The 24,754-nt window shown below is 56.7% G+C and overlaps 1 protein-coding gene across 2 annotated transcripts in view; it reads right to left on the minus strand.

Annotated features, from left to right (window-relative positions):
- Positions 1-24,754, minus strand: part of HDAC4 (histone deacetylase 4) — a 272,461-nt gene that overhangs the window by 238,691 nt on the left and 9,016 nt on the right. For both annotated transcript variants that reach the window (XM_038574380.1, XM_038574379.1), the window contains exon 2: positions 2,344-2,584. In XM_038574380.1, coding sequence (XP_038430308.1) covers positions 2,344-2,365 — 22 coding nt within the window. In that variant the 5' untranslated portion in view covers positions 2,366-2,584. The remainder of the gene's footprint in view (positions 1-2,343; positions 2,585-24,754) is intronic.

Raw genomic sequence — 24,754 nt, forward strand, 5'->3', positions numbered from 1 at the left:
ACGCTGCCAGGTACGGGGCCAGGGGCGCAGGGCACAGGCCCACCCCACCCCACGATGCACGTCCACGCCGACCAGGAGGGGCGAGGCTCGGGCTCACCCGGCAGCCCTGCCCACGGCGGCCCCACGGCACGACACACAGCATCAGACGGGGGCAGCGACGGCGGCGAACACCAGCGGGCAAATTCTCCACGTAAACGGCAAAGGCTCTCGGAAGGAGAACCTGGGAGGCGGAGGCGAGTGTGCAGACACATGCTGGTCAGCTGAAGAAGCCACGGGCACGACTGCTCTTAAGAGACATAATAAACTTCTGGGCAAAGACGCATTAAATGAAGAAAAATACTACGTATTTTGTTAAGAGAACTGAACCACCAAGACATACAGTCATTAATTTTTAAATGCAGGAAAACACGCTGAAATACATAAAGCAGAAAATGGCCAGGAATGCAAAGAATATTGCACATTTTTGTGGAAACAGCACCAAGAAAAGAGTAAAGCTGTGGGAGCTCCATCAGCGGGTGAAGTTAGCGTGTGCGCGTAAACAGCCCACCGAGCACACACGCGTGTCAGTACACACTACGTGTGAGTGAGGAAACTTACGGCGCATGCAGACTTCTTCCGACACAGACACAAGAACAAAAGAGCACTCTTTCTCTCCAGATGCGTGGGTGGCGTGGACCAGATCTGGCCACGTCTCTGCAGAACCGTGCAGAACGGTGATGTAAACCCAGTCGCCGTCCTCCAGCACGCTGACAGCAGGGGACGGACTGCACCCACCCAGCGCTGGGGCAAACATACGTCATAAGCTGTAACCGACAAGGGAACCTGGGACCGCGGAGCCTGGAGGCCTGGAGCCACGTGACAGTGGACCCGCCGATCACGCCCCCCAACCCAGCGACTCTACTTCTTGGCGGGAGAAGTGGATAGAGACACTTGCAGGAGTGTATGTGCAAAACACACCCACGCTGATTGTCTGATGCCAACTTGGGGCTGCTACAAACAGTGCTGCAACCACAGAACCATCCATCAGTAAGCTATCAAAAATAAGTTAGATTTATATACATACCGGCATCAAAAGACACTCATGATACATTAAAACGAAGAAAAAAAAAAAAAAGCAGAGAAAGAGAACACAGAACCCCACATATGGAATGATTACACTCTATTCAAACGTTTGCACCCACGCCCCCCTGTGTTTACACACAGGAACAAGGCACACACCCCCAACGCGACGGCGGCCGCGCTCTGAGCAGGAGGAGAGCTGGCCACCACTCCGGGTCTACTTTACACACTTCGATCCAGACTGCTTAATTTTGCTTTATGCTTTGTATCAATCAATACGTGAACAATTTAAATCAATAAAGCTTTCATATCTAAATATAACCGGGAATCCTGCTCTCTGGAGCTTCTGACAGCTCTGATCAGAGCCAAAGGAAGGTGTGAGAATGTTCTGGAGCAGTCCCAAAGGCAGACACCTAGACCCTACACCTCTGCCCAACGGCACTGGGCCAGGCCCCAGGCACACTAATGGAGATGCGGTGCCACTGGGACACCTAGCATCTGTCCGGGCCAGCCACCACCTCTCCCTCACATGGATGCAGGGCAGACCCGACAGCTAAGGGCCCTTAAAGGCCACGCTGCACTGGGCGGCAGACGGCACTGGTTCCGCAGGAGGCCAGGCCCGCCAGGCAGCCCTCCAGGCCTTAACCAGGTACATGCACTGTGGCTCTGCAAGGGGACGAATGTGTGTGCCCGGGACACCTTTCTGAGGCTCAGAGCCCCACAGACATGGTTTCTAATCAATCCATTTGGCCACTTACTAGGTCTGTTGACCTTAGACCAGTCACTTCCTCCTCCAGGCCTGGGATTTGCAGGGCACCCTGAAGGCTCCACGCAGGCCACATGCTCTGTGCAGTGCCTAACACAAAGCACAACACCAGGGGCGACTCCCGAGGCCATCGAGGCAGACGCAGACCGGAGGCTGCCTCTTAGACTTGACCCAGAGGCCCCATCACAGAAACACTCCACCCCACAGGCTCCCTCAAGGACAAAGAAACTGAATGAGGAAATAACTCTCCAAATCATAGACGGCCCCAAACGTCACCTTGCTCGTAAGTACAAGTCTCCTCCCCTGGCATCAATGGAGACCACACACCATTTGGGCCGCATGCAAATTGAAGCCAAAGACATGACCCCAAACCACCGAGATGAAGAACCCACAGTCTAATCTACACTCAGTGGTCATAAACCAATAGTGGCCACGCGGCGAGCCAGAGCGGTCCCACGATTGCATCTTCTAGAGGAGAGCGGTGCTGGCCGCCAAGAGAAGCGCGGGCCTCGCCTTACCTGGATGGCTTTGGGAGCTCATTGCTAGCAGCGTCTACTCCTTTAAGCGGCTCAAAGCGGCTCACAACTTCCACGTAAACGACAGCTCCAAAGAGCCCCCAAGTTCCACGGACACATACAAGTGCAGCGGCAGGGAGTGTTGGCGCGCAGCCTCGGGAACCCCCAGTCTTGCCGACCACGCGGCGCAGGCCGAGGCATCCAAGAGGCGGGCAGGGCTCCTCCGCGGCTCTCACGAGGTGACCTGCGTGGTGAGAGAAGGAAGAGCGGTGTCAGTGACGGGGGGACGGCTCTTGGGGACAGCGACTCTAACCACAGAAACAACGCGGTCGTGCCCGCTGATCTTATCACGGGTGTGCAAACGGGCCCGTGTGGGATCGGTTCTGCCGACACAAACCACTTGGGGGCTTTGCTAGCAAGCAGGTGTGAAGACACGATACGGAGCCGCGGCTGTCAGCCCGCCCGCCCCCACCCGGCCAAGGCCCAGACGTCCGCACCCCTGTGGCCACGGCCTCCACTCGGCTTCCCCCGCCGCGCCGGGCCCCTGCTCCATGGTTACCGGCCTCCCGGTGTGCTTCCCGTTCCTCACTATAAAAGCATCTGTGCTCATCACCGCTAAGTGTTTCGAGTCCGCCAGGACGCCGTGACCGGGGCCAACACTCAGTCCCGTTCGGACCTGTGTCCATGCTGTTTCTCTTTGCCTTTCCCACACGAAGCACCAGCTCTACAGCCGTGTACCCCGTTCTCTGGGCGGGTGCTAGAGCCAGGAATGTTCCGATGTCACCGGCAACTCACGGTACCACCACGTCCAAGGCTGCTTCCTATTCCACGTGCGGCAGAGGCTGCCCGCCTGCCTCCCCCCTCCCAGGGGCTGCCTCCCCACCTCAGGTGGCACCGTCCTCAGAACTGGGGCACAGAGGATGCAAGCCAAGCTCATCAAATCCTCTCCCCGAGACCGCCGTCTGCTGTAGAACACAGCCGCCCAGAGACATGTACGAGAACCCCTAACCGGCTCGTGTCGGCCCGTGTGTCTATGGAGGCGTCATGGATGAGCTCTTACACACTCGCCCGTGACTCCACCATCACAAAGTAGAAACAAACCAAGAACGCTGTAACGATGGAAAATCTACTGACCCTGACCCCCTACCCCTCCCCGCTGAGGCCTCTGTCATGATGTGATAGATTCCTGGTCTTCATTAAATCATTCAAGGATCCTTCCTTTGCCTGTTGCTGAAACTCAGAGAACCCTAACCAGTGCGCCAGGAGAAGGACTGCCCTGCAGACTAGCCATCTCAGTGGTTTCCATGACACGTCATCCGTAACGCCATGAGCGATGTCCTCACAACTGTTGTCCTGCATCTGGTTGTTTCCTCGGGAAACACAGTGACATTTTATCTCACGTTCGAACTTTTCACTCTATCTCTTGAGCAGAAAGATAGACCATTGTCTTGAAGACAAGGTAAGCTGTTCCTTTTGCAAATGGCAGATGGCTCCTGTGGGTCACAGCTTGGCTGGGTATAAAAGTCTGAGGACACAAGCAACTTCTCCCTGGAAACCTTCAGACCCGGCCCCGCCCTCGGCACGGCACGAAACCCCACGTCCAGCTTGAGGACATCTCTTGCCTAGCTGACCCCGGGGGACTGAGCTTGGATGCTGCTGCTGCTGCCATCTTCTTCAGTCTGGATTCTACGAGAATCTTCCTCTTTCCTCTTGAAATTCATAAATGTTGCCAGAGGGTACAAGAGCCCATTCTCATTTATTTTGCTCCAAACATGAATCTTTCAACACATACAGGTCTCTTTTCTGCTCCAGAGAATGCTCTTCAACAGGGCTGGGATTACTATTATGGGGAAACTTGTTCTGGCTTCCTCGGTGACCCGCCCTGATCTGGCTGGCATCCCCCCTCATCTCTGCCTCTCCTGCCACTGGCCCATTGCTGTTTACCTGGCATTCCTGGGCATCTTCTCAACTATGTTCCCCGCAGCACGGCTGCTATTTTCCACGGCATCAGTTTGATTCCTTACGGCCTCTACTACCGACTTGAACTAAACCCCAGACTCCCCGTTTACAACCATTTCCCTGCACAAGCCATTCCTTTCTCTCCTCCGCTCACACACCCCCTCTGCCTCGCCCGTCCATAGAGCCATGGCTTCTCACCACCAGAGTCTTTTGAAATTTCTGTTTTCTGATTCTGACTGTGAACTGCTTTCAGAGGCGTACTCGTCTTCTGCATTTCCAGGTATTTCCTTTTTCACCACATTCTGGGAGACCCCATGTGGGGATTTTCTGTTCATTCATCCTCAAATAAGAATAGCTCCAGACAAGACTTGAGTTTTGCCAAAAGGCCACGTGTACTTGCTCCTACCCCATCCCGTGTCCACTGTAACGCTGGCCAAAATCTGCTTCTCAGAGCTACACCTCTGGCAGCTGAAATGCGCAGTCCCCAGCCCAGTGCCCAGCAGGCTCCAACCCAGTGCCTCTTGCCAGACTGAGATGGACTCTCTTCCCAACAGCGGATTAAACACAAAACAGAAATTTCTGCTAGGCTACAACGTACATGTTGTGGATGATCCTCGCCCTCTGCAAAACTCTACTAAAAATACCACGGCTTATGAAAAAAAATAAACAATGAGGTTGGAGTGGACCATTCGAAACTGCAATTTAATAACCAGGACACCACAGAAATCAATAACAACACTAATAAAAACATGACCATAGTGTTTGTAAAAAGACATGTAAAATTCCTAATAAATAGAAAGTCCTGCAAATGTAGAATTTTACTGTGGCAACAGTTTTATGAGGGAGAATAAAAGGAAGAATTGAAGCCTCTGAGTTATGGAATCGGGGACAAAACGTTACGATGGAGAAAAACCGTGCGGCAGAGCACGTGGCCAAAAGGGGCAGGCAGGAGGCAGAGCTGGGGTGGGAACACACGCACACACAAGCAGCAGGACACTCCTCGTGGATTACCACGCTCAGCGGGACAGTCCTTCGAGTTCAAATCCTGTTCCCTGATAATAGAAATCATCCACGTATAGCAAAAAATCAGGTATGACCCAGCTCAACTTCCGCCCTGCAGACACCCTTTCCCATAAACCGGCAGCACACGAGCCGCTCCGTGTTATGAAAGCAGGCTTTGTTACAGGACAGACTGTATGAAGTGGACTCATTTCCGAGGGCTGCCATAACACCACACCACAGACCAGGTGGCTTAAAACAACAGGAATTTTATTGTTCACAGTTCTGGAGGAGGAAAGTTTCGCTAAGTCTGCAATCAAGGTATCGGCAAGGACATCCGCCCCCTGAAAACCGTAGGGAAATCCTTCCTGCCTCTTCCCAGCTTCTGGTGGTTGCTGGCAATCTCTGACACTCCTTGGCGCGCTGCCTTCGCCACCACATGGCTTCTCCCCGTGTCCCTGCCTTCACACGGCCATGTTCTTCTAAGAACACCAGTCGTATTGGATGAGGGGTTCAACCCACCCAGTATGACGTCATCTTAACTAATAACGACAGCTGCAAGAACCCCACGTCCAAAGAAGGTCACATTCCGAGGTCCTGGGGGCCAGGCCTGCAGTGTATCTTCTTGGGGAGGGAGAACACGAAGGCACGATTCCACCCCTCCCGCCCGGTGTGCTCTGCACCGTGGACTCTTCCTGGCTGCTCCTGTAGCCGCCTCCCCCACTGCCTCCTCGTTTTACAGCCCTCTCATCAGGCCCAGACCACGTTCTACGCAGACCAACTCTTTCTGGAGCCTATCAGTATCAATGAGGAACACACCTCTCCTCAGTATCAATGAGGAACACACCACACCTCTGTGAGGAGCACAGAGCCACGGGGCTTGCCGGGCAGCTCCATGTGGCACAGGGACAGGTGCTCAGTGTCCTGCTGGGTTCACAGGGTGACTCTGTAAATCCCAGGAGACGGTGGGGAAGGAGGGTTCCCTTTGTGCTCTCAGGTGAGCCACCGACTGCATCACTCAGCCTGGGTTCTCCAGCTTCAGGCACGCTGAGGCTATCAGAAGAGGCTGCACCCTGGGTCATTAAGTGAAACCAAAGAGGCCTCACCAGAAACGTCCAGCCAGCTCTTTGCGGGAGAGCAGAATGGCTAAGAGCACAGGGATGAAAACCAAAACTGCCCCAGGCCCGGGGTCTGAACCTCACATCACTATTTTAGCACAGGACCTCGAGCGAGGTACTTGACCTCCCCGTGTCCCATGTGCTGACCCACGGGAAGGGGAAGGCAGATGGGCAAACAGCAGCATCCTCGAGGCAGGACTGGACATGGCTTGGAGAGAGGACGTCATGCACTCTAAATTGTACAACACATCTTCCGCAAGCACTACGGATCCACTACAGGCTGCCTACAAGGGATCCACTTTAACTGTAAAAATACTAATAGGTTAAAGTTAAAAGATGGAAAAAGATAAATCATGGAAATACTACTCAAAAGCAAGCTGTGACAGCTACAGTAGTATCAGACAAAGTAGATTCTAAAGAAGGACCATCATCGGGGTTTTCACCCCAACAGAGAGGACGTAACCACAACATTCATGCACCAGTAGCAGAGCTCCATACACGAAGCAAAAATTAATAAAAAGGTAAGAAGAAATGGACAAATCTATTATAGTTGGAAATTTCGACTCTGCTCTCAGTAACCGTGAGAACAAATAGACGGGAAATCACTAAGAAGAGAGAAGACGAGACCGCAACAGTGTTGACCCAACACCATCAACAACACAACACTCATCTCGTTCCTCACGTGGTTTTTTTTTTTCCCTCACGTGGTTTTTTAAAAGTGAACACAGAAAACCTGCTGAGACAGACCAAAGAAATAAAATCTTAAAAAAAAAAAAATGAAAACAAAAAAATCAAACCATGTTCTCTGAGTAAATTGAAATTAGATGTCGAAAACAGAAAGATAGCTGGGAACTCCAAACAACTGGAAACCAAATAATAGACTTCATGGTCAGAGAGGAAATCGGAAGCATCCCTGCCCTATGAAAACCTGCAGTACTTAGCAGGAGGTCTGTAGCATCAAATCCCCGCATTATAAAGGGAGGTGTCAACTCCAGCACCTCAGGTTTCACCTTAAGAAACTATATAAACAAGAATAAATCACAACCAAATAAGCAAAAAAAAATAACAAACAGCAGAAACCAGTGAAATAGGGAAAAAAAACAATGATCTAAAAATCATTGCTTAAAACCAAAAATTGATTCTCCGAGATCATAAAATCGACAAACCTCAAGCTGAACTGACAGAAAAAGTAAAGAGAGAAAGAAAACACAAGTTACTAATATCAAAAAAAGCGAGAGGGGATTAACCACGGGCCAAACAGATACTAAGGGGACACTAAGAGCATATGGGAAACGGCCTCGTGCCAGCAAGTGTGACGGTGTTGATGAAATACACGAAGCCCGTAAGGGACCCGAGGGGGGCTCCCGAGGAGCAGAGGGCCCCGAAGAGGGCACCCGCACGGCCGCGGAGCCCTGGGGGAGCCCCGGAGGCGGAGCTGGGCCTCCCGGCAGGCGCAGGCGGGGCACGCAGAGGGGACGGGCGCAGGCAGGACGGCAGCGCCGGGAGGACCCCGTCTGAGGCCCCAGCCCAGTCCCGGGGCGCCCGGCTGCTGGGTGGGACACGGCGACACGGGGACTCCAGGGCCCGGGAAGGGCAGGCGGGCGGCCCGAGAGCCGGGGAGAGCCGGAGGGACGCAGCTGCGCCTTGTCGCGGGCTCACGCTGCCGACGTGTCCCCGCAGCCCCGCCACCCCGGGCCGCTGTAAGCCCGCGACAGCCGCAGCGGCCCGGCCCATGGCGGCCGTGCGACCCAGCGTGCCCCAGCCGTCCTGGGGCCGCGCCAGGAGCCACCTCGAAAGGGCTGAGGCCCCGCCAGGGGCAGGCGCGCTCCGCCCTCAGAGGCCCCGGAGACGTCCAGGGCGCGTGTGAGCCCCAGAGCCCCGGGGCGGGCACCCGAGGGCGGGCGCGGCCAGGCGGGCGGGAGGCGGGCATCGCGCCACCAGGGCCACCCAGCCCGGGGAGCCTCAGCGGGGACGCCAGGCGAGACCAAGGGGTCAAGGGGCGGCCGCCCCACCCACGGTGAGCGCAGCCCTGCGGGCGAGGCCGTGGCCGGTGCAGCCCTCGCGCCTCGCCCTCCGCGCGGGCATCTCCTCAGGCGGCGCCTCCTGCACGAGCCAACGCAACACGCACAACACACGGCAACACACCAGGAATTTACGGTTTAAATGAAATAAAATCCAAGCCCAATACAGCTCCTTTTGTCTCGAGGTAAACGTCTCACGACACTTCACTCCCCAACAGATTATTGCTTTTCTAAGAAAACCACGTAGCACCTGGTACCGAGACCTCAACAGTAACGGGGGCCCGAGGTTTCTGGAAGCTACTCACGACGGGCAGCGCCAGCCGGAATGCGCCGTCTCTGGCTGGAGTATACACTCCTGATAAAATTAAACAAACGCTGAACGCATCATGACCTGAGACACCGCTGCTTTTACGACTGCGTTCTTCCCGGATTTATGACCTGAATTAAAAGACCACATTTGGAAGGGTGAGCAGGAGAAGAATCTGGAATTCTGACTCACGGCACCTTTAGGGAGACAGGCACGGGCGCTCTCCGTGCTGGGCAGTCTCTGACACAGAGCACGTATTTATATAAAGACATCTCTCGCTTTATTTTTATTTCTGCCCCATACAGAATAAATGAAAGTAAGTGCGTCACTACGGCTTAATTGTGTGCTAATATTTCCTTCAACCAAATGTCTGGCTCTAGGATTACCTATAGTTCGCTCCTGCAGCTGCCCTTAAAATGTTTCGTTGACCTAATTTCACAGAATGAGCCATAAACCTTCCAAAGAGTAAAAGTCTTAGAAACTATAAATCCTTAAGGGAACATTCTTTTAAAAATCGTATTAAGTGACCACAAAGAAATGTGGCAGGGCAGAGAGGACACGTCTCCTCGCTCGCCACAATCCCCTGCACCCCGTCACACGGGCAAACGATGACCACGGCTCAAAGTCCGAGCTCCTCCCCGCCACGGCCTCAGCCTGCCCGGCTGGTGGGAGAAGAGCAAGCTGTTCGCCAGAGCCAAGCCAGCGCCAGGAGCCACAGGAGCGCAGCAGCCGACGGCACCCCGGCGCAGGACGGGCACCGCAGACCGTCAGCTGCAGGCGACAGGGAGCCGGGGCTCGGGTCCGGAACGAAGCCAAGACACCCCTCTCACCACGTCCACTCAACGCCATACCGGAGACGTTAGCCAGGACAGCACGGCGAGAAGTGGCGAAGGGCAGGAGGACCAGAAAGGACAAAGATCCTGCCTTATTTACGGACAGTATCCTGCGTACACACAAAACCCCAAACGGTGCGCCAGTCACTATCAACATCCCTATGTGAACTTATTTGACAAGATCCCTGGGTACAAGGTCGATGTACAAAAATCTACTGTTTTTTAACATACATGCTAAAAAAGGGGGGGGGGGGGAGAAGCAGCTTTGAAAAAAGATGCCATTTACAGCAGCATCCAGGCAAGAATCCAGGCCTAGATGGGCCCAAGGACTCGTGAGAACGTTGACTGTGAAGGGAGGATGCAAGATCTACACGGACGGGAGCGCACACCAGGTGCCCAGACTAAGCGGTCCTCGGTTCAGTCTCGGCCACGATCCCACCAGAATCGGCCTGAAAACTGACAAGTGTATCTTAAACTGCACATCGAGGAACGAATGACCTGGAACGGCAACCTTGAGGAAAAACAGACACGGAACACTCCCACTACTCAATACCAAGATTTGTTATAAACCTACGTAATTAAGAGGCTGGTGTAAGAATGGGCAAAATAAGGAACAAGACCTTCTAGAATGAGACCAACACAAATATAGTAACATGAGTGCGATCCACGGGGAAAGGGGGCCTTTCAGGGACCAGTACTTGGGCTACTGGAACCTACACAGAAACGGAAAGGAGCCAGGACCCGGGCAGCACCTCGCTACGGAAATTAGCAGGAGACCCGAGCACAGACTCAAGGCCGGACAAGGAGGATGAGCCTAAAAGGCAACAGAGAAAAATATCTGCAGGGAGACAAAGAGGTATCAAATCGATTTAAAAACATTTTTTTAAAGACTGACAACAAAGGAAAGAAAAGGATACATTTTACTGCACCAAAATTAAGAATGTCCATGTATCCAAAGACCAGCGGAGGAGGGAAAAGGCGCCCAGAAAGCAGAAGAGACTCTGCCCAACACACCCCCAACGTAGGGCTGGCATCCACAATATAGAAATAATTTGTATAAATCGTTAAGAGAAAGGCAGACAACCCAAATAAAAAACGGGCAAGAGACGTGAACAGATACTTCTACCAAAGAGGATTCCAAGCGGCCAATCCCCCCATGAGGAAGCGCTCGCTCGGCATCTATAATCGCAGGCAAATAAATGCACATTAAAACCACAAGGGCACACTAGCAGAGCCAAGCGGTGGCAAGGATGCGAAAGGACGGGAACTCTCGCACTCGGCCACGAGGGTGTGGATTCCAGGGTGGACCACCGTGGGAATACGGACCGGGCATTCGCCAACCTGTTCCCCAGCAAAGCCACTCCTGGGTATGCACACAACAGAAATGCACACGGCGACGACACAGCAGCCTTATCTGGATAGCCGGAGCCTGGAAACCTCCCAAATGTCCATCGACAGCAGAGTGGATAAATAAATCTTGGCAGAGCCCTATCGCGGAACAGTTAGACCAGGGCAAACAAACTATACCTGCTCGCACAGCACGGTCGTATCCCACAATCGACGCCGGGCAAAGAGCGGCCACACCGGGGACACACCGTGTGCTCCGTGCGTATACGCTGCGGAAGCAGGTGGAACTACTCTGTGCTGCTGGGAGACACGACACCCGCCCCCGGGAGGAAGTGGAAGGAGAAAAAAGGGTTTGCGGGGTGTTGGTCACGTTCCGTTTCCTGATCCAAGTGAAGATCAGCGAGAAAGTTGACGCTGGAAATTCACCCCCTTGAACCCTTCCGGCCTGGAGACAGAAGGAGAACCAGCTACTCAAAGACCATCTTGATTCAAAGAAAGATCCAAAATAATACCTACCTGGTGGGTCCATTCCACTTACACTATCGTACCTACATCTCCCAGCCAGTGGATAATTATTTTACGGTTCTTGCTACTATACTCTTACAATCAGCACATAGACAGCAAGTATTCGCCAAATTACCCCTCCTGAGACAATTACACCTCTCAGAAATAGGACAGCACCTCAACCTGAGTCCATGAGGACACAAACATGGGATGGGCAATTCAAACTGACGGAATATATGGAAGTCCCAATATATATGGAGGCCCCAGGTCAAGGTATCGGACAGAAAAAAATACCATGAAATGATTTTTTATTTAAATATTTCGAATTAAACACATCATGTGAGCATAATTAAAATGAATTTAAAATTTAATAAATTTTAATCAAAAAACAAACTCTTGATGGAGTCATTTTCCTAAGTCTTATTTATATGGTGAGTTTTATTAACAAGGATTATCTTCTTCAGTACATATCCTTAATGAAATATGGGCTGTAAAGTCGAGCAATTATGTCCTATAAGAGCGTCATTTTTTGATAGATGGTCACGCAGCAGAAGACTAAAGATTCTTTTCCCACAATTTGTTGGGACAGATTTATTTTTTAGATTCAGAACAGGCTCTACACTTGAAAGTAATAAAACACTATTTCAGTGTATTCTAACAGGAGTAGCATATGAAGCATCTCATGAAATCTGAGTAATGCAGGCTCCACTGAGCACAGCCCAGATCCCTCCACCTGCTCAGGAGGGCCCACAGGCAGACGGCGGAAGGGTAAAGGGATAAAGACACCCGCACAGCCAGGTGCTCTCACCCACACACTGAGGCACACAAGCACACGCTCACACACACACACCAACACACCTGCACTCACAAGCATGCGCTTGGGCACATAAGCACACAGGTATAAGCACAGGCTCATGCACACAAACACACACGCACACACAAGCACACATGCATGCACACAGATGCATGCACATACACTTGCACACAAGCACACAGATGCATGCATGCAAACACACGCTTGCACACATAGCACAGATGCAAGCACAGACACATCCACACATACACTTGCACACATGACGCATGTATGCACACAGACGCATGCACACACACACTTGCACGCAGCACACCTGCATGCACACAGATGCATACACACACACTTGCACGCAGCACACCTGCATGCACACAGATGCATGCACACACACTTGCACACAGCACACCTGCATGCACACAGATGCATACACACACACTTGCACGCAGCACACCTGCATGCACACAGATGCATGCACACACACTTGTATACAAGCACACATGTATGCACAGACGCATGCACACACACTTGCACACAGCACACATGCATGCACACAGATGCATGCACACACACACTTGCACACAGAAGCACATATAGAACAACAACCTGTCAGGAACAGCCTAACATTGATTCTATCTAAAAAAAAAAAAAAACAACCAGCCTCCCAGCCCTCTGGATCCTTTTTTGAGGTGACTACGTCTATTTACTGATAAATAACCATATCTTAGTTTTAACATGTATAAACTTCTTGACAAAATAAACTCGTTAGACTAAGAGTTCAAATGGATAAAGCATCCAGATAAAACAATACACTTGTTTCCCTTATCTGCTAAATAAAATAATTTTAGAAAAAAAGATTCTGAAAGGCAGGCAGGGAGCCCCAAGTAAAACTCGACAGATCATTTGGCATCAAAGGGCTGTGAGCGCACACACGGGACGGCTCTGGCCAGGGGCATCCCAGGCAGAGGGTTGCAATCCCCTGAAGGAACACAGGACTCGGAGGGGGGGACACAGGTCGCCCCGGGGCAGGCGACACGCAGCCCGGTAAACCTTCCACAGCTCCCACCACAAACGCAAGTACCCAGCACTTCAGCAGCGAGAAGCCAGGAACCTGCCGTCACTGACGGTCACATGAGAATGAGAAATAGCTCGGTGACCATGGACTCCGTGAGCCAAGTGACTGGTCAACTCCCATTAATAAAGGTTAAACCTCTTCCTTGCCCTGCTCTCAACCACAAGGAAAGCACTGTTTCCAAAAGTGGTTGTCAAAGAGTGGAACCAGGTCCCTGGGGGTCCCCAGGACCTGCACAGGGGGTCCGAGGGGCCCAAGCTGTTTTCACAGTAACACTGAGATGCTGTTTGCCTTTCTCACTCTCGTTCCCTCACAGGCGTACGGCGGAGTCTTCCAGAAATCACAACAGATTAAATGTTAGAGGCGGATATGAGAATCCAGCTGTCCTCTACCAAGCCAGACATTACAGAAACGGGCAAAAATGCTAAATGATGCCTCTCTTCTCACTACATTCTTCGTTTAACATAATAAACATTTTTCATAAAAAAAAAAAAAACATTGTCGTATTACTATGTAATGGATTTAGTTTTAAATGGATATTTAGTTTCTAATGTAGTAAGTATCCGTAGACATAAGCCATTTAAGCAACAGCTCTCTGGGGTCCCCACTCGTTTGCAAGAATGTAGAGAGATGGGAGACCAGAGTTTGAGAGCCGCTGCCACGCAGATGTATCCCCAACGTTCCCCTTAGGACAGACAGAGTCCGTGCGTCTGGGTGTAGATGCGAGAGACAGGGCCTGGGAGAGGTGAAGGCGCTCGGCTGGGAGGAATTCGGGGAACAGTGATAGAGGGCATGGAGGGCATCGTGGACGGACGGCCCAGGGCAGAAGCCAGCCCCCATGGGTGCTCCCCCTCCGCTCCATGGACATGGTCCCCACAGAGCAGACTGGCCTGCTTGCCGGGTCCGCACAGGCTCGGGCAGAGAGTGGGGTCCCCCAGATGAGAGCAGGGGAAGGGGCAGGGCCACTGGCGCCTGAGCAAAGAGGGACGCAGTCCCCCCACCTGTCCCCAAAAGGCTGGCCTCTCCTTTACTACCTCTCACTACCTCGTGGTGCACATTCCTCCCGACTCGGGACTGTGAACAGGTCCCCATGAGGCCGGAGACCAGGTCCGGGGCAGGCAGCACTTCCTGTTTCCACAGATGGGGCATCTGCACCTGGAGCGGGCCTTCCCAGACCCCAATTTCTCTGAACTCCAGGCAACTGAACCCACTGAGTCAGGCATGACTGTCAGAAAGGGGAGGGGGTCCAGTCGCCCTGGATGTTCCCCCAACGCCACCCCAACCCCCGGGGTCAGCACCGCCGGCCGACCTATCGAGTGGGACCCAGAAGCCGTGGATCACCCGGGCACCCGGGCACCCGCACCGGTGCATCCCTAGGGCGGCACCAGGAGCCCGGGCCGGAGGTAGAGGGAAGCAGGAGCCCCGTGGATGCTGCAGCCCCTGGCAAGCTCCGGGCTCAACTCCGGTCTAGACCCACGTGTACTGGCGCCGATCCCAGAACGTGCAGGTCAGAGCCGGAGGAAGAGCACAGCCAGGCGGGGCGGCAGGCGGTGGCCGCGGGGGCATCTCCGGCCAGCTTCGTCCCCAGAACGTGACTGTCGGCACAAAGAGGGGGCTGCCGAGGCCCACTTCCCAAACTGACTTCTCGTCGAAGCTGTTGACAGGGAGTATTTTTGTTATAAAGAGAAAAACAGAGCTATTTTTATTTTAAAAGTACAGGAAAAGTGCTGCAGACAATCAAGACCCGGAACAACAGCCAACCTCCGCCCTGCTCCGGGCGTCCCCCGTCCGGGCCCGCGCTCGGGAGAGCACCTGCCCCTCCCCTGTGGGCCCGTGGCTGCTTCCACGGAACACGCAGGGGGCCACGGTCACCCTCGGATAGAAAATCACCCAAGAGACGAACCGGAAAGAAGGCATCACGGTGGAGAGAGGGCACGAGCGCTCAGAGTGCCATCCGTGTCCCCGCGAGGACTTCCCCCGGGGACAGAGAGCCCCACGCTGCCACAGCAGCAAGGCCTGGGGCGCTGGGCTCCTAGGACCACCCCCTCCTGTGTCTCATTGAGGGTCAAGGGAGAAAATAGGTATAAACCCCAAGTGCGGGGACGGGGGAGGCTTCGGCATGTGCTCGCTCCACAAGCACCTGTGCGTGGATGAGAGTGAGCGGCGGACTTCCACACCTGGCTTCCAAATCCTGAAGGAAAACCACTCTGAGGCAAGAATTCTGTACCAAACCGAGGTATGGATGAAGTCAGGGGACGAGTCCCTAAGGATGGCGGGAGGAAGGGGCGAGGGCCCAGACATGAAGTCGGTAAGTGGGCGGTGTCTGCGGGAACCCGAGGGGACACAGCTGAAGATGCGGGACCAGAGCCAAGAGAGCACCAAGAGCTACACCCCGACTGGTGGGTCCCTGCGGGCAGTAAGGGCACCTTGGAGAGCTGAGGATCAGCCGAGGACGTGCAGGTGTGAGCAACACCAGTGTGGCAGAGCGGCCAGCCCACGGCGAGGACAGAGCAGCCAAGCAGGAGGTGGCCAGGGAGGCTGGGGGCACGGGGAAGCAGGCCGCGGTGGGCAGGGCACAAGGGACAGGAAGGCCGGGATGGCGGGTGCAGACCACTCACCACTTGTCCTAATGGCCGGGCCTGGGCATCCCGTGGCCCACGGTGAGCCACATGCCACTGCCTGGGGGACAGACGGGAGAGCTGCCTCCGGACCAGACGGAGCACCTGACCTCACCGCCTCGCACAGCGTGGTGCGCTCCACACACCGCCTCACCTCCCATCAACAGCACCCGGCAGGGCACTCTACAGCCTAACCCACCCTCGGGTGCTCCCAGACACTCCACTCGTGTCAACACAAGGATCCACACGGCAGGACCAAGGAGGAGTGTCATCTGGAAGATTACATGGGGGCGGGCGCTGTGCACTGGCCCCAAGCACTGTCAGGCGTTCTGCGCCAGCGCTTCCCCGGTGACATCCAGGAGGCCAGAGGGATGTGAGGCTCCACCTCTCCCAGGTACTACCCACCTGGACTGTGGGCACGCTTGTCCAGCCCAGACCCAGCCCCGACCCTTGTGGACAAAGTGTCAGAAAAGACGATGTGCGCCTGGTGGTCGCCCTCACGCGAATGGAGGTGTTACCACGGCACGGTCCTCTTCACAGCGGGGACCCCGCCTCGACTCCCACTGTGCTGCCCCAAAGCTTCGGCATATACTTCAATTTAGGCCCTTCAATGGCCCTAAAACAGGTAGGCAAATTCTGGGCAACAGTACTCCACCCGCAGCCCCTAAGGAACTGTCTGGTCCTAAACCCCTTGGCAGGCCCTCTAGACAGCACCCTGGCCCATCACCATGCCACGAGACAGGAGGGGTGCTCTGGTGACAGCCCGGGCCTAGACATGTGGTGCATCGGCCACTCTCCTGTGCAGACACCTGCCACACCTCGGACCTGCCACCAGAAGCCACTGCACCCGACAGGACCAGGAGAAGAGGACCCATCAGCCACGGACCAGAGAGCAGGTGCTACTGGTCTGCCGTCCACCTCTGACGCTTGTTGGCCCCACCAAGCGTCCCTGGATACAGCCCGGGTGACCACATGTGGATGACAGTTAAAAAAACAGCAGGGGCTGGGGTGGGGGGCACTGGCGGTGTTGGTCAAAGGCACAAGCTCCCCGTTATGGGACGGACAAGCTCTGAGGACCTGACGCTCGGCACAGGGATGGTGCGTAGTAACCCTGTGCTGTGCCCTGGAAATTGCTGAGAGCAGGTCCTAAGTGCTGGTGGCGGCAGGGGTGTCTGCAGGGGCCAAGCTCACCGCGGGAGTCTCACAACCTGTGTCACACCAGCATGCTGCACGCTTTGAATACATACGACCCTATCTGTCGGTGGTGCCTCCATAAAGCTGGGAGCCCCAGCAGAGAGCAAAGGGGTATACGCTGCTGCCACAAACCGTGACGGTGCAGACATGGGCTGGCTGGGGGGAACCCCGGGGAACCGCATCCACGAGCAAGCCCAAGGCGGAATGTGCCCGGCAGGACAAAGCACGGCTGCACCGTGCTGACAATCAGAAAGCGCCAGCGCCTCGTGGACCAGTGGCCTTACAGAGAAGGCGAGGTACTCCCAGTCAGCTAGCTCCTCTGGGACAGCCCTAAACAGCCAGGCTTGGCCACCAGACCGGACCCTATTCCCACGAGCACTCACAAGGCCAAGGGACGTGCCCGGCCTGCAGAGCTGCAGCCTGCGGCGCCACCTCCTAAGGACAGCCTGGGCCACACTGCGTCGGGGCCACTCAACCACAGCCGAGGTGACGGCAGCCTCGGCTGCTAGGATCCTTCTTCCAAGTGTGCCTTATCCCCTCGCCTCTGGTCTCGCCTCTGAAAGCAGTCGCCTTTGGCACAGACTGTGCCAGCCCAGGAAAACGTCACCAGACAGCTCTGCTTTGCCTGCATCTGTCCCGTCGACACAGGTTAATGCACCGGCTAATTGCAGGGCTGTGTTCACGTGCCAGTGCCAGAGGACTAGCCCCACAGGCCCCGACGCCCCGACCACTGGGGCAAACAGGGCTTGGCCCGGCCGGGAAGGAGGCACCCCTGCAAGTCCTGGGGCCCACTGCAGGTGCGGGAGCCCCGAGAGATGCAAGCAGGCCACATCCAGGGAAAAACAGAAAAAAATGTGGTGGCATCGGATATATTGGCAATTATCAATAGACAAGTCCTCAAACACTTTGCACCTCAGCAGGTCCCCACGCAGTCCCAGACCGGCCCACCCAGACCCCAGGCTGTCTCCATGCAGTCCCTATACCTCAGTGTCAGCCCATCCCTGCACCCCTCTGCATCCCCAGTGCCCTGAGCCCTGCGGCCCCCGGGAGACAGCCTGAGCCAGCCGAGCGCCCACCAGCTGTCAGGCCACCCTGACTCTGCTCAGCTTCTTCTCCGTCCACGACACTTTCCTGCCTTCACCCAGGCCCCCAGGCCTGGCCGTGAGTCCACGCGGCCGTGCTGAGCTCCCAGCTGGGTGTCGCCTTCCCTGGGGCTCCCCTCCACTGCAGGGCCACCCAGTCGCCCCTTGCACTGCAGATGGCGGGTCCCTCTGCGCCTCTGACCTCTGACACAGTGCTGCCTCGGCGTAGGTCTCAAGGGAGGAGGGAGGGCAGGATCATGCCCATGAGCAAAGTTCAGCAGCTGAACCAAGGCGCTGAGCGTTGAGGGGCGGGGGGTGGGGGGACTCAGCTAAGCCCTGTCCTGGGCCTGCCTGCCATGGGAGACGAGTTCAGACCAAAGGCTCCCGTCTGGCAGGTGCCAGGGAGGCCAGCTATGAAACAGGAGAGGCACGTGGGGTCGGCGAGGCGGGACAGGCCAAATGTACAGCCCACGAGCCACGTCATTTAGGGAAAGGGAATGACACGGTCAGGCTTGGGGACACGGAGCACAGGAAAGGGACGGAATGGGCTGCAGAAGGCCAGACCTCTGCTGCAACCCGCTCGGTGACATCTCCAGGGGCTCCCTGGAAGTTGGCGTGTGCAGACACACACGCGTGTGTCCGCTTGATGTGCTATGTAACGTCACGGTATCACGCAGTACGCGGTGGGTTACGTCTACTTACTACCTGCGGTGTGATATTAACACACGGCACCTGCACGTGCACACGTATTTTATTAATCTGCATACACGTCTAATTACCGTATACACAAATCTCTGCCTCTTCCCATCTTTCCCGTCACAGTTGGTAAATGCAGAACAGTAAGAGCCACCGATCTTCAAAGAATCCAACAGAATTTATGTCTAATGGGTACAGAGATTAGGTTTTACAAGACGGAGAAGTCCTGGAGTCGGGTTATGCGACCTCGTGTACACACTCAGCACCACTGAGCTATGCACCCAGAACGGCTACGACGGCAAATTTTACGTGATGCGCTGCTTACCACGATTAAAAATGAAGGGTTTTTTATGAAAGCTAGACCTACATACACACAAACTCAGCGAGCGGCCCCGACGGTGTATTACGCGGCCTATTTCCCTTCCTCGTCCTCAACTTCACAGAAGCAGATGCGGAGGGAGTGTCGCTGTCCCCCTGGCCCCGCAACCTGTCCGAGAAACACGGACGTGCATGGGTTACCCTCCCCGGAGCACACAGGGCCCTGACTGTGGAACGGCGGCCCCGGGTGGGCAGCGCCTCCAGGTCACCACAGTGTCTGGTCACCTAAGACAATGACTGGAAGGGGCCACACCAAGCCCCCACCCCCCCACCCCCACACACCGGGACAGGTGAAGTGTACTCCAGGTGAGTGAGCTGTCACCAGACACGGGGCTAACACGCTGCACTCTGAGGACAGACACGCTCTCCACTCCAACAAGGTACCACCGGCCAGCGGGGCTGGGGACAGCGGGGCCGGGGACTGCGGGGCCGGGGACAGCGGGGCCGGGGACAGCAGGGCCAGGGTCAGCAGGGCTGGGAACAGCAGGGCCGGGGAAAGCAGGGCTGGGGTCAACGGGGCAGGGGACTGCAGGGCTGGAGCCAGCAGTGGGCACTTGGTGCTAGCATGTTCTGAACGTGGGGTTTACCGCTCAGCAAGACCCTCTCTTCTGATGCAGTCACCACCACAAAAACATGCCTCTTTGTTGTCTCCGACTACATCTGCATGCAAAACACACTCGAGCCAGGAAAATGTAAGTTCTGGGGAATGGAAACCCATTTTTCAAATGTGAAAGGCAAACGAAAAGAAAGAGAAAGAGAAAACAAGGTACATTTTATTCGCGTGCAGAAAATGTAAACGAAAGCTGATTTCCTTTCTTCACCCTGACCCGGTAAATGACGTAAGGAAACTGTCCCCGGCGGTTTCAGAATTACGATGTGAGTCCTAAGTGCGGTGGGCACCAGCCCATCTCGGTCCAGAGGCGTGTCACTTCCCTCGGTGCTGAAACAACTCAGCTCTGGACGACGAGAGCCCTGGGAGAGGAGCCCTCGAGTGGCCTCCCGCAGGCAGGGCGCTGGCTGACGGGGCGTCACCAGGCCACCACCCGGCTCCCCGTGGCACAGGCTCACGGGCGCGGCAGCTCCCCAGGCAGCGCAGGCCTCCGGGGCGGACCCGAGTGACGCGAAGCTCACGGGGCCCCGCGGGGCGACAGACTGCGATGTCACCTGAGGTCCCCGGATCTCTGCGCTCCTCGTGGCAATCAGCCGTGGCACAGAATCACACCAACACTAGCTGGTTTCCCAAGCGAGGCAGGGCACGCACCCACGTTAACAGATTAAAATTAGGCACCCTAATTATTAAACTGTCACTGTAAAAGCCGGAAATACCATTTTTTTAAATGAATAGAAGAATTAATGGATTTTTTTTATTTGCCTGCCTTTGTGATACCCAGCCTGTCTCTTCCTATCAAGGCACCCATCAAACATGCTTCTGCCACACATGCACATTAAATCATTAGTACTTTCCCCAGTTACAGCAACCGCTTATTGGTATCGCCGATCTCCTCTCCCAACTCAGTTCCTTAACGTTAGTGACACCGCAGATGCTTTAATAAGCAACACTCTCAGGCCATCCCAGAGAAATACTTCCCCTTCCACACCTTTCTGACCTGTAGCTCCCACCCGTAGTGGCCTGTGCCAGTCATCCGGGGGTGGCCACAGGGCTCTCAGCTCCACGCGTCCGAGAGGGGCTTTCGCCCAGAGGGCCACGGGCAGGGGGCCTCCCAGAGTCCTCCCCGAGGCCCCACTATGGGGAGGCCACCTCCGGTGGGAGTTTCTGCGACAGCTCACACTTTATCCAAACACTCGGGTGACATGTCCACTCGGCCCCATAACCACCACGTTCTACGCTTGTTTTACTGCGGCACCCATCGTACCGTACCGTCCACTGGCTTCATTCCCTTCACGCCAGGCTTCGGGGCCCAGGGGACACACCCATGTCCTGCGGCCCCTCCGTGGCTCCGGTGTCCCCGTGCCCCGTACCCACCTCCCTGCGGTGCCCTCACTGCCCTCGCCAGGCGGGCGGCCCCGCACTGCTTCTGCTGGCGAAGGTCACGGTCACAGAGTGGCCCCGTCCTTCACACTGCAACTCGGACGTCTCCGAGTTTGGAACCCGAAAGGAGGAGAAGAACACTGGCCGCTGGGAGAGCGAGCCAGGCTTGAACAGGCCTGGTGGCACTGGGCGGGGCGGGGCGGGGCAGGGCCAGGAACAGAGGCCGGGCCGGTTTCTTCACCACTCCAGCCAGAACAGGTACCTCCACACCCGGCTCCTCGGAGAACCCAGACACAGCCACACCAAGGACACAGCCCACGGTGAAACAGCAAAGGAAAGTTCGTTTCCAGATCCCACATGCTGGAAGCTGGCCCGGCAACCACAACATCTTCCTTTCTCTCCCAAGTCCCAAGTCTAGCACCGCAAGGAAGGGGCCCCCCGGTTCCGATATCTGCTGCCGTGCTCCCCCCCCGTACCCCGGTCCAGCTGTAGCACCCCCCCTGCAAGACGGGCCAGGGCGGGGGGCCCGGGATGCCTGCAGGTGTAGAGGACGGCCTCTCCCGGTGAGCAGCACAGGCCAACAAGCACAGAAACGCCACACGGGAGGGAACGGGACCGCGACTGAGAAGGCCGCGCAAGACGAAGACAGGGTAGTCTGAGCATCCGCTGCGTGTAGCGGAGCGCGGCACACTTTCACCTTCCAGAGCTGGGGGGGGGCAGGGAGGCACGAACACCCCGGAGGCAGAGCCCCAGCAGGGCCTCGCTGCACACCCTCCTAGCATTCTCAGGCTTACACAAACTGCCCAGGACATCAGCCCGCGGGTCAGGGAGCAAGAAGGCCTGGAGACGCTCCCAGCTCCTGCTCGTCCACCCCGAGCACAGCTCCCGGGTGAGCCCAGGTGCAGACATGGGAACGTGGGAGCCCGTCAGGCGGGCCATCTATGGGAAGAGCCTCTTCTCGACTCTCCCTCATCAGCAGGCACCTCGGCACCCCAGCCCAGCCCCACAGTGGGAGGCGCTGGACGGCAGAAGTGGGCAGCGAGACTGGGTGGCCACACACACCATCTGCTTCCTTACGTCTCACCCAGGCCTATGGGAAGGAGGCTGCAACTCGGCGGCAGCACAGCTCGGCGGCAGCACAGCTCGGCAGCAGAGCCAAGGCTCAGCAGCGGAGCCAAGCCTCAGCGGCAGGAAGTACCAATGCACATGCCTGGCCTGGCACTACGGATTTCCGGCCCCGGGACTTCCAAGGGACAGTGTGACAACAGCACGACTCACAGCCCCTAACAGCGGCCTCCTCCTCTGTTCCTCCTAACAAGGCAGGAGGGGGACAGAGTCCAGGAGAAACGATGGTCGGGCTCTGTGACTGCAAGGGCATCACGACTACACCCGCCACCAGTGAATCGAAAGGAAACCACCCACCATCCAAAGCGGCGGCCTCGCAGCACTGTCCTGGACACCTAAGCAAGCCCCTGGCGCAGGTGCTCATGGAGGCCCAGGGCGGGAAAGCCCGGAGAACGGGGTGGAGGCAGCTCCGTGGGGCCAGGCAGAGGGCCATGTGAACAGGGAGCCAGGGGCGCAGCGATGAGAGGAGTGGGGACCACGGGAGGCCACCGCCAGAGCCAGGCAGGAGCCCTACCTCCAAGAGGAATACAGGGCCCGGGCCCAATGTTCCCCTCGAGGTCTCGTGGGCCAGCGAGCTGATGTGGACCAAGGAGCGCCCTCCACTGGAAAGGTTCAGGAGGAGCGTGGCCCCAGGGGGCAGGTCCCATGGGTGCCCGGGGCAGCTGGAGGCTCAGGAGCCAGGAGGACCCTCTGAGTGACAGGCAGGAAGCCCTCCAGGGGAGCTGCGAGGGTCACTGACCACGTCCGTGCCTGATGCCACAAGCACACCAGCTCCAGGGGTGCCCCTGGGCCTCAAGGAACCCCCTCTCCAGTCCAGGACAGAGAGAAGCCTGTCCCAGAGGCCCACAGGCAAGGCTGGCCTCAGCCGCGGCCCAATGGGACCGCGGGCCCGACAGGACAGACATCAACCCGCCTCCGTGCAGAGCTACGGCAGCCGGCCTGCAGCCCGGACCTGAGCGAGCCGGGCGCACGAGGATGGGGAAGTGGGTGAGAATTGCACGCCGTGGAGGGAGAATTTCATCACCCAACCGTCACCAGGGCACCTCATTCCAGAAACTGCCATTCCTCGTTAAGTGGTTGGTGGCCCAAGGCGAGTTGACATCAGGCCGCAGGAAGCACGGAGAGGAGCCAGCCTCTCGTAGTGTACACGTGTTCCATGTGTGCTCGTGCTAACACACACGCGTCTGGGCATGTGTGCACGTGTGTGCGTGTCCACATGTGTACACGTGTGTGCGTGCCTGTCACTCACCACGTCCATACATCCCAGACCTTAACCGTGAGCTAAAGAAGGGAGGACGGGTAGACGTGGCCACCACGAGGTCCCCCGCCGGAGCAGCTGCCCCGCCCCCGGGCACCAGGGTGGCCACAAGCAGGGGCTGGGGCGGGGCGGGAACGTCTTGCAGCCGCCCAGATGAGGCCTGCACTGCCGCGGCCCCACCATACGCGGTGCAGCTGTGCACCTGCCCGGCAGGGTCCGCACGGCCAACACAGAGCCCAGGACGGCCTCCTCCACCCGGACCTCGGTGAGACCCCCTGAGGGAGGGGCGCAGGGCTGAGGCGCTCTGCCTCTGGCCGGGCCCTTCCCCGGGAGACCACCAGGCAGCACACCGCGTCCCCAGCTCGGCCAGCCCAGCAGCATCGTGTCCTCATTCTGCACAAACAGGCCTGGACCCGACAGGGAGAGGCTGCTCTGCAGCCTGTACGTGGCCGCGCAGGGGTGCACACCTGGACCCCTTTCTGAAATGCTGAGCCCCTCACTACCTGCCTTCCTGGCCCACACGCACACCGCACAAGGCGCCCTGTCCCTCGGGGCGGACAGCGGCACGCGCGTTCCCTGCAGGGCCGGGGGAGGGATGCGGCCTGGCTCAGACCACCCCCCCCAGCCCACCACCCTGCTTCGGGGGCTGGCTTGCTCTCACACCGGCGGGGACTAAGAAGGTGGAGGGGACAAAGAGACAGCACTCTGTCCCACCACGGTGCCCAGCCCCAGAGAAGGATCCAGAATGCAGCTGGGTAGGGCCCCCCCCGGGAGGGGGCACAGGAAACTCCAGCCGGGCCAGAGCACCTCTCCGTGGCAGGCGTGGGGGCAGGGCCGCTGACCCCGTGTCTCGCGTCATCATGACAGCAATCCTGCCACTGGAGACTCGCAGGTACACTTTGCAGCTGAGTATCTGACCATTTGCACAGCGGAGGGTTGTGAGGCCGGGATCCTGCCACCACAGACCTGACCTCAACCTGACCTCAAGGCGCGCTCTCTGCACCGCACCCCCTGCCTGCAGAGCAGATGCGACCGCGACCGGCAGGCCTTTCGGAGCCACCAGGCCTGAGTGCGCTTTGGCGGGCAAGACCTGCCCCCGGCCCTC

The sequence above is a fragment of the Canis lupus genome, chromosome 25 (assembly GCF_011100685.1).
Source record: "Canis lupus familiaris isolate Mischka breed German Shepherd chromosome 25, alternate assembly UU_Cfam_GSD_1.0, whole genome shotgun sequence".
In the NCBI taxonomy this organism is placed as follows: Eukaryota; Metazoa; Chordata; class Mammalia; order Carnivora; family Canidae; genus Canis; species Canis lupus.